This window comes from Humulus lupulus, chromosome 4 (assembly GCF_963169125.1).
Source record: "Humulus lupulus chromosome 4, drHumLupu1.1, whole genome shotgun sequence".
NCBI classification, from domain to species: domain Eukaryota; kingdom Viridiplantae; phylum Streptophyta; class Magnoliopsida; order Rosales; family Cannabaceae; genus Humulus; species Humulus lupulus.
Genome location: NC_084796.1, coordinates 218,419,840 through 218,430,700, shown reverse-complemented (window position 1 = coordinate 218,430,700; position 10,861 = coordinate 218,419,840). Strand labels below are relative to the sequence as shown.

At 35.5% G+C, this 10,861-nt stretch overlaps 2 protein-coding genes across 2 annotated transcripts; both read right to left on the bottom strand.

The window, feature by feature from the left end:
* Window positions 1-4,144: 4,144 nt before the first annotated feature.
* LOC133832905 (uncharacterized mitochondrial protein AtMg00820-like) lies at window positions 4,145-4,519 on the bottom strand. Its single transcript, XM_062263182.1, has one exon. It carries the CDS (start codon window positions 4,517-4,519, stop codon window positions 4,145-4,147), a length of 375 nt encoding a protein of 124 aa, XP_062119166.1.
* Window positions 4,520-4,999: 480 nt separating this feature from the next.
* On the bottom strand, window positions 5,000-5,662 carry LOC133832904 (UDP-glycosyltransferase 73C2-like). The gene has a single exon (XM_062263181.1). The coding sequence runs from the start codon at window positions 5,660-5,662 to the stop codon at window positions 5,000-5,002; it is 663 nt and encodes a 220-aa protein (XP_062119165.1).
* Window positions 5,663-10,861: the final 5,199 nt, after the last annotated feature.

The window sequence follows — 10,861 nt, the reverse complement described above, 5'->3', positions numbered from 1 at the left end:
CTAAGGTTGAAGAGAGCTAAGTGTTCCAAGACAGGCTTTCAGCATCTAGCCACTTCAAGCACTGTTCTTCATCAATAGATGACTTGTTATGAGAGTATACCAAAGTAGATTGAAAAAAAAGAGAAATGGAACAATGAGAATTGTGATTGAAATGAAAAAAAGAATAGCTCAACCTCTCAATGTTGAGACACGAGTATTATATAGCATTAGTAAGAGTACAAGCTCAGAGAGCGGTTACAACTGAAATAGTTACATGACCGTTACTATAGTTACGAGAATAACAGAAAATAGTTACACAACTAACTGAATGGACCACTGGACACTATGGTCATTATCATGAGAATGATATCTAATATCCCCCCTCAAGTGACACGGAGAGTCTTTGAGTGTCAACTTGTTAATGAGAGTAGTGAACTGAGATATAGGAAAAGGCTTGGTGAGAATTCTGCAATCTGATGAGTGGAATCAACATATCGAACATCGAGTTGTTTGGCCAGAACACAATCTCATACAAAGTGAAGATGAATCTCTATGTGCTTTGTTCTGGCGTGGAAAACAGGATTCGAAGCAAGTGAACCAGCCCCCATATTATCACACCACAAAAATAGAAAATGAACCATCTGAATAGCTATCTCAGTGATAATTGATTGTAACCAAATTAGCTATGTTGTTGCTAAAGCAAATGACCTATACTAATCAGATTACCTGCAAGAAAGACTCTGTACCTGTTAGCTCTGTTGTAGCTAAAGCAAACTCGGTACTTGACCTTGCAATGACATTTTTCTTTTTCGAAGACCAACTAATCAGATTACCTGCAAGAAAGACACAGTAGCTAGAGATGGATTTTCAAGCAACACCGCACCCAGCCCCAATCTGCATAAGTGTAACCTTGCAAATCCAAGTGGGAAGCTGGAGTGAAACATAGTCCAAGAGTTGTTGTCCCAACAAGATTTCTGAGTACCCGTTTGCAGGCTGCCCAATGTATTCTTGTTGGAGCTTTTAGAAACTGACTTAGACGATTCATAACAAAGGCAATATCAAACCTTGTAATTGTAAGGTACAACAAGGCACCAACCACACTTTGATAGAGCTTAGGATTCTCCAAAGGTGTTCCTGAAAGGAGAGATAATGTTGTCCTGGGACACATGGGTATAGACTGTGGTTTGGCTGCAGCCATATTGGTCTTCTATAAAAGATCTTGTATGTATTTCCTCTTATTCAAGTACAAGCTAGTTGCATTTCTGTACACTTTAAATCCAAGAAAATAATGAACAAATCCAAAAACTTTCAAAGCAAAATGTAAATTCAGGTATGTGATAACTTTGTGAATAAGGGAATGATCTTCACCAATGCTCAAAATGTCATCGACAGAAACTAAAACAAGAATGTGCTCACTGTGTTTTCTGGTGAAGAACAAACTGTTGGGAAAAATTATATAGGTTCTTAATTATTTTCATGTAAATCATATATTAAACACATCAATATAAGACAACCTAGAACATGTTTCTACAATTGAATTTAAATAGAGATAATGATAAGAACACTTACATTATACACAATGGAATGAATAAGTCCTTTATTCAGTTTCTCTAACCCTTGTATCCTTTCCGTGTAGGGTATCACCAAGAAACTGAACCAATCTTCAATTTTCTTCACAGCCTTCCAAAGTAACCTTAGAATCACCTTGACTAGAGTGGGAAATTCTCAACACATGAGATATATACAAAGAGAAGAAGAATAGAAGAGAATATTGAGGCTTAGAAAATGACTTATGCTGTAGAGAGAATCTAAAACCTAGAGCATCAAGAATAAATCTTCTGATTTTCAGTCAGATCGTCTTTCTATATTCTTATTTCAACTCTTACTTAGCATTCCTTTTGTAGGCTCAATTAGGTCATTTATTTTAATTAAAAAATCAATAAAATAATAGATAATATCAGCCTAATGGTTGAAATTCTCATGGGCTTTAGGCCCGTGAAATTTCTCATTTAATTATAAGCCCATTAGACTTAAAATCAAGGCATGTATTATTTTCAATTGATTTAATTAACTAAATAATTATTTAAATCCTTTATAAAATTAATTATTCATAATTTGAACATTGATTTAAACTTATTTATTAATTTAGACACCATGTTTTCTTCATTAATAAATCCGGCCTAAAATATCTTTTTTTCTCTAAATTGCATAACTCTATGAAACTATCAAAAATTGACATTGTCAACTTTGATAATTCTAATTGATAATTAAATCAATTAATTGAGACTATCTAAATGATTTTATCCAAGGTACAGTGGGGACCATGGGCCTATAAAATCAAGCTCCAATAAGTTATCATAAATTTAACAAATAAATTTACTAACTTATTAATTTGTCATGACTCCATTAAAGACTCAAAATTGCACTCTTGAATTCAAAGAACGCTCTATAACCAAAATAGACATGTTATTAATTATCCATTGTTACAACCATAATTGTCACTCAATCCTCAATAGACGGTCTACAATGAGATGGGACTAAAATATTGTTTTACCCCTCATTGTATTTATCCTTAAAACACTTAGTTCCTTGTAAATGATATTTCAGTAAACTAATATTAATTACAGAAATAATGTAATGCCCCACGTCACTATGGCTACTTTGGAGTTCTCAAGTGATGGGATACCAAAAAAAAGATGCATCTTGTTGGCATAGGTAGTACCCATCAATCCATTTAAGTCATCTTTAATTGTGTAGTCTTATACCTACAATGTCTTAGAATCATCACACTTGACATTCCCACGGCGATGTAGGATTGCACAGTTTTTTCCCCCGTCTTTCCCCCTGTAGATCACGGGATTCTGACTGTCACAATCACCCCCTTTCCCTTAGAGATCTGACGTCCTCGTCGGCCACACTTCTGGCTGGGTCAAGGCTCTGATACCATTTGTAACGCCCCACGTCACTATGACTGCTTCTTGGAATGATGACTGGCCCTGCAAACAAACATGAGTCTTTTCAGCGTGCTTTTTCCTCACTCGCACACTTCCTGGGAAAACTTCCGAGGAGGTCACCCATCATGAAACTACTCCAGGTCAAGCACGCTTAACTTTGGAGTTCTCAAGTGATGGGCTACCAAAAAGAAGATTCATCTTGTTGGCATAGGTAGTACCCATCAATCCATTTAAGCCATCTTCATCTGTGTAGTCCCATACCTACACAGTCTTAGAATCATCACACTTGACCTTCCCTAGGCAATGTGGGATTGCACAGTTTTTTACACGGTCTTTCCCCCTGCGCATCACGAGATTCTGACTGTCACAAATGAGATCTCTATCATTTAGCACCATGAACCAAACTAAAAGGAAACCATCATTTTACTTCTTCATTAGAAGCTATAGATGTTCATATCTATGATTAACACTCCCACTCAATTATAATACCGAGTTCCCAAGATGTAAGTATGGGCTAGTCCGTAGGATAAGTTGGAAACGAACAAGTTAAAGAACTCAAATAATACAATCAGTTAGAATACTAACCACTCAAAATTAAGATTGAATTGACATATGGTCAACTACATGATACGAATAGAATTGATAATAATTGTATGTTTACTTATCTTATCTATTGTCAATATCGATCCAATTCGATGTCACAAATACATCCGATCTTATCTACTTTGCTCATTTTATGGGAAGAACATAACACTACAATGTGTAAGTGGATCGTATCATATATTGGCAAGTTAGTGTAAATCGTGTGCACTGACTAATCTTAGGAAAAACTTATTTTGAACATATAATCATATTTATATTCCACTGTGATTACGTCAATATAAATATGATTAGCTATATGCTCAAGATTTAAGAGAAGTTTATTTTAAACAAATAATCATGAAAATAAAACTTGTGAGCAAAGTGATTGACCAAGTGATAAAATGATTTCGATTCTTTTATTGATAATAAAATGAGATTACAAAGAAATTGAGTTTTAATTACGGCATAAAACCCCAACACAAACTCGTGTCATACTTTGAGTTAGTGAAATCGTACCTCAATAGTGAACTTTTGAGTTTATCAATCCAAGCTCGTGGGGCTTGCTTTAAGACATATAGTGCCTTGTTGAGTTTGTATACATGTGTAGAATGATGAGTACTCATGAAGCCTTAAGGTTGGTGCATATAGACTGTTTCTTGTAACTCTGCATTCAAGAAAGCATTGTTAACATCTGTTTGTTGAACACCCCATCCAAAGTTAACAACAAGAGTAAAGATAACTCTTATAGTACATGGCTTGATCACAGGGCTATAAGTCTCAAAGAAATGCAAACCAGCTATTTGTTGAAAGCCTTTGGCAACAAGGCGTGCCTTATACCTGTCCACACTTCCATCTGCATTATGTTTTACCCGAAAAATCCATCTATTGTTCACAATAGTAATGTCAGGTGTTGCAGGAACTAAAGTCCAAGTGCGATTGTTCTCCAAGGTCTCAAATTCTTGTCTATTTTGTCTATCGACACCTTTAATTTCAATTAAAATCATAAAGTTAGGTGGACAATAAATGGATGGGTTTGTAGATCTGGGTTTAGGTGGAGAAGAAGTGATAGATTACCATAAAAACCATCTATACCTATTAAAGAAACACAACGTTAAACATATAATGCCACATGACCTTTTCTAATTCTATCATTGCAATGCCTTTTCATAACTTCTTTTAGATAGAATTTGACTTCAACAATAATAATAATAGTAAAAAAAAAGTAAAAGCCATTAAATGATTCATTATTATTGATCTAGAACATAACGAGTTTCATGGCAACCAATCTGGTGAATTATAGTAACTTAACCATATATCTCAAATATGAATTATGAAAGAAAATAGTCAAGGAGCACCAGTGAAGTCCAACACCACAAAGGATGACAAACTGTTATTGGTGTAATTCAATGTCGAGTTTTATATATTTTAATTAAATAAGTATTATAAGATATCGCTAACCAATCAGTGCCAAATAACAACACTCATTATGAAATATGCATCTTTCTAATATCTTCAATGAACAACTTCATGTTGAGATACGAAGATCCTCCTTCCTCTATTGCCTTCTTTGCCGTATCACCAAGCCTTTCTGCTCTTTCTCTTCCATCTTCTCCTTCTATACCTTCTCCCATTACTTTATATATAGCTTCCTCGATATCTTTCCTAAATACCAACACTCCAAACTTTTCTTCATACCCATATTGAACAACAAACTTAACCCCCACACACTCACCAACATTCAAAACTTGAACAATCCGCTTCTGATTATAGAACTGCTCAGCAAACACGGGCCAAGTTATAATTGGTTTACCACAAGTAATCCCTTCCAAGGTTGAGTTCCAACCACAATGAGTTAAAAAGCCTCCAAGTGAAGGGTGTGACAATATGAGTTCCTGTGGAGCCCAACCATATATCAAGAGTGCCCTGCTTTTAGTTCTTTCCTTAAAACCACTTTCCAAAATCCATTTCTCTATCTCTTCTTGCTGATCATTTGCTTTTAGTACCCAAAAGAATGGTCTGGTTGATGCCTCCAAGTCTAAACCAAGCTCTATCATCTGTGAAATTAAAATGCAGTTGAAGCTTCCTAAACAAGCGTATACCACAGCTTTTAGGCCAAGAATCAAGCCATTTTGTGCACTGCTTTTCATCAATAGCAGTCAAGTTATTCCCTCTTCGAGCCACTTCAAACTCTGTCTTGTTGAAAAGAGAGACTGGATTAATACACCAGGCTTTGCCTACATTTTCCTTACAACCTTCAATGTATTTGGATTCCAATTCCTCAAAGCTATTCACCGAAAACCCATATGCTCCTACGTCAGTTTCTCTTACTTCGTCGTGAAAAATTTGTTCGAATTCTGAATTTGGATACAAATATGCTGGTAGTTGATTTCTAGGGGAAACTCCACTAATTAACCTCACTAACTTTACTAATACTAACTCTAACCCCCTGTTATTGTTTTCCACACAAATAACCTTACACACATAGTAAAAGATCGAAATACCCTTAAAAATATTAGTACTTTCTCCAAGTAAGATCCGGTCAATTCAAAACATGTGTGAACATCAACTTTCTAACATGATTCACACGTCTTTCACACATGACTCATTCATGATTCACACATAGTTCACACGTGCTTCATACATCTCATAGTTCACAAATGGTTCACTCACACATGATTCATACATATTTTTCCCACATGGTTCACTCATGATTAACACACGATTCACTCATGGGTCGCACATGATTCACACATATTTTTTTACACATGTTTCACACATAGTTCCCTCATGGTTTATATGTATTTCACACATAGTGCACTCATGGTTCACACATGATTCATACTTTCACACATTATTTACACATTATTCACCATAAATTCTAACATGATTCACACATAATTCATACTTCATTCACACATTATTCACCATAAATTCAGAACATGGTTCACACACTGTTCACACCAAATTCACACACTTTTCACATCGAAATCACTCATGGTTCACACCAACTTCACTTCAGACATGGTTCACACCAACTTCACTTCAGACATGGTTCACACTAAATTCACACATTGTTCACACCACAATCACACATAGCTCACACACAATTCACACTAAATTCGGTCGTTGTTTACACCAAATTAAAAACATGGCTCAAATAGTTAGAACAAAGTTGGAAATTAAAGAAAGTCCTGCAATTTCTTTCAATAAAATGAAGTATTCTTCACCTCATTCCTCACAAGCTAGATATTCTATGAATAAATATTCAAGCATCATGAATTTCTTTTCTCTAATCAAATACAACAACAAAAACAAAAGCCATACCAATTCATTCTCTGACTAAATACAATAACAAAAACAATACCAATTTCTTTTCTTTAACTCAATACAAAAAATACATATATACACTCAACTAGTCAGTGGCTGCAATGGAAGGCAAAGGGTTCGATGGCTCAGGCAACATGGGTTGCGGGCTCAAGCCATGGGGTTGCCAGTTCAGGCGATGGAGGCTACGAGCTCAGGTGACACGAGTTGCGGGCACAGGCGATGGGGGTTGCAGGTTTAGGCGATGGAGGTTACAGGCTTAGGCGGAGGGGGTTGCAGGCCTTTGGCTCTGGCGAAGGGGGTTGCGGCTTAGGTTCTGGCGATGGGAGCATGGGGATTGCGACTTCGGTGCTGCTTCGGTCTCAAGCGGCGGGAACGGTGCTACTTCGGTCCCAGGTGGCGGGAGCTGCGGTGGGAAGAAGCTTGGAAGATGGTGATGGTGGGTCTGAGCTGAGAGAGAAGGGACTGATGGTGAAGGTGAAGGAGAGAAAATGGAAAGAGTTAATTAGTTAAAAGGGTATTTTAGTCTGAAAGAGTTATTTTAGTGAGAAACAAAAATGAGGGTATGTGATTAGTATTAGTGGGATTAATATGGTTAATAGGTGGAGTTTCCCATTTCTAGTAAACTCAATATGACCAGGCATTTCAGGAGCCACAAAGGGTAATTATAATGGTACACTCATACGGACTTGGGGTTTTCTGATGATGTGAGTACATAACAAAGAAAAATAACTCATTCCATCAAACAAAACTCTTGGTATTTGAAACTTCCTGGCAATTTCTTCTGTCCATGCAAGATGTTTGTCAGCTATCATGCATGTCGAACTAGGCTTAAGCTCACTCACCACTTGCTCAATTGGCTTTTGAAGCTTGTTAAGTGCAGCGAAGAAACTTCCGAGCATATTTCTTGAAGGGACTAAATCAAAACTTTCACATCTCCCAGGTAAGCCAAATTTATGGAGTGGCAAAGGGATTTGGACTAGCTGGATTGTGAGATTGGACTTGGCGGTGGCCTCGTCGATGACGGGCTTCATTCTTGCTGTGCTAACCGCCGTGGTAATAAGAGTGATTTTCACGCCGTGCTCTTATAATTTCTTGGCCATGTCCTCCATGGGTATAAGGTGGCCTAGGGCAAAAAGTGGGATCGTGATAAGGTGAAGCTGGTGCGGTTCTGAAGACATTTTGATAGCTCTGATTTCTTTGAATTTTGAGTTGTTTATTGAATATGATACTGAGGTTAATGAAACATAATATATTGGTGTGTTTTTAAAATGAAAAGTGTACGTAACGTCGTGAATCTGTCTTATGTAACTTTTCAATTTGTTAAATTTGGATTTTGGATAGAGAGAGAATGAATGTGTGGATGTCACTCTTCTAACTTTTTAGTCGCCCATATTTCATTTATTAATAAGCTCTATCATTAAAAACCTTTCATTATTTTTCTATATTCTACTTTTTCATTTTCTCTATTTTTGCCTTTTCTTTCTCGAAACTCTTTTTATCTTCATTTTTTTGTGGGATAGGTATAATTGGTATGACTCTTGTAGAGATTAACGTGTGTGGTCATGATTCTATGTAGTCTCTATGTAAGAATGAGACTTCATTAGTCTAAAGCATTGAAGATTGTTTGTTCTTTTATACCAGGCTTTTTAATAGTAAAATCTCATTAGTTAAAAAAGATTGACAAACAACCATCTGCAATAGTATTGTTATAAATATAGTAAATTTTGCTATTCTTGTGCGTAATAAGAGGATAAATATAGTTAAACAATATTTTATAGTTTTTTTAACACTAAACATCTAAAGTCATATTAACTTAAAAAAATAAAAAACAAATATCTCTCCCAAAAAAAAAAAAACCATATAATTTTAGAAATTAAAAATTATGTAACATCAGAAATTCATTAAATATTATTGCATTTTTATTTTATTATTTTATTATATATTTTAAATGAAATCCTATTTATTTATTTTTTAAATTATATTATAAGGAATTTATAATAGTGTTCAGGTTATATATATAGGATATTATTGTATTTCGAAAAATAAGTTACTTTTTATTGAATTTTATTACAAATATAATATTATTATATTATTTAATAAATTTTACCGGTGTAAATTTTATAATATTTTGCTACCTATTTTACATTTATTTGATTTTTTAAAGGTTTTCCAAATACATATTACTTTAGGGGATTTAGACTAAAAAAATACATGAATTTTATTTATAATCGTAAATTAGGCCTTGTTATACATAAATTAAATATAATTTTTAACAGTACAATATTAATTTGACTATAGGGGATTATATTAGAATTAATTAACTTGAGAGAATTTTTTATCAATTATGATCTAAATGTGTTTTTATTTGCAACTTTTTTTAATTGAACCCCTAGTTAAAATATAGAAAGATGTAAGAAATATAGAGAGATAAAATATAGTAATTCCTCTATATTGAATATTGTAATTACACTTGGCTCACTGAAAACAATATGAGCATTATGACTAAATATATGCACAAATCTGTTAGGGAAACAAGCCAATAATTGGCTAAAAGGAATGGCAGAATATTTTACAAAGGACACATCCCTGCAATTGTGGAGATTGTACAATTGACAGCTATATAGCAGCTAAGGTAATAACAGTAATGAAATGGTTGGTGACTATTCATTCTCTTGCTCAATTTGGATTGCAGACGTGGCAAGACAGTTTCTTTCAATATCGCCCCTCAAACTATGATGTGGTGACTTGATAACAGCTAGTTTGTTCTTTAAATAGTGAAAGCTTGAAATAGACAGTGACTTGGTAAGAATGTGTGCAATCTGTTCATTCGAAGGTATGTAGCGGACTTCAAAAGTTTTGTTAAGTACTTTGTCATGGATGAAGTGAACATCGATTTCGATGTGTTTAGTTCTTGAGTGAAAGACAGGAATGCAAGCAAGTTGACGAGCTCCGGAGTTGTCACACCAGATAATTGCAGGTCCTTCACACTTGATTCCAATTTCAGCAAACAAGGATTGAAGCCAGGTGACTTCTGTACAGGCTTGAGCAAGGGCACGATATTCAGCTTCCGTGCTTGATCTTGCCACAAACTTTTTCTTTCTTGAACTCCAGCTAACTAAGTTGCCACTGTAATACACACAGTATCCACTTGTCAACTTTAAATCGTCCAAGGAGCTTGCCCAATCAGAGTGACAAAAAATTTTGATTATAGAGCTAAGAGCAGGGGAAAAATGTATACCTTCACCAACAATGCCAGCAAGATATCTCAGTATACGTTTGCATGCAAGCCAATGATTTTGGATAGGTACTTGTAAGAACTGGCTGAGTATGTTAACAGAGAAGGCTATGTCTAGTCTACTAAGTGTGAGGTATTGTAGAGCTCCAATGACACTTCGGTAGAGAGTGACATGTTCAAATGTTTCACTGTCTTGTAGATGAAGGGTATTGCTCTGAAGTGTTGGAGTTGGGCAAGGTGTGGCATTGATCATATTGGTGTGGTGAAGAAGATCTAACATGTATTTTGTTTGAGACAAGTGAAAGCCATCAGCCACCCTAGTTGTCTCGAACCCAAGGAAGTAAGTTACAGGGCCAAGTTTTTTGAGAGCAAAATGAATATTTAGCTGAGAAATGATGTGAAGAACCTGTTGAGAATTATCACCAGTAAGAAGAATGTCATCTACATATACGAACACAAAGAGAAGAGCTTCACTGTTAACGTAGAAAAATAGTAAGTTATCAGAGACTGAATTTTTGAACCCAAGGCGAAACAAGAGAGAGCGAAGCTTGTCAAACCAATCATGGGGTGCTTATTTGAGTCCATATAGAGCTCGATGAAGTTTGCACACATGATTGGGACGCCAAGTGTCAATATAGCCATCGGGTTGGTACATGTAAACTTCCTCCGTGAGGGTACCGTTTAAGAAGGTGTTATTGATGTCAATTTGTTGAATATCCCAACCTTTAGTGACGACGAGAGCAAAGATAACGCGAATGGTAGAGGGCTTGACAACCGGGCTGAA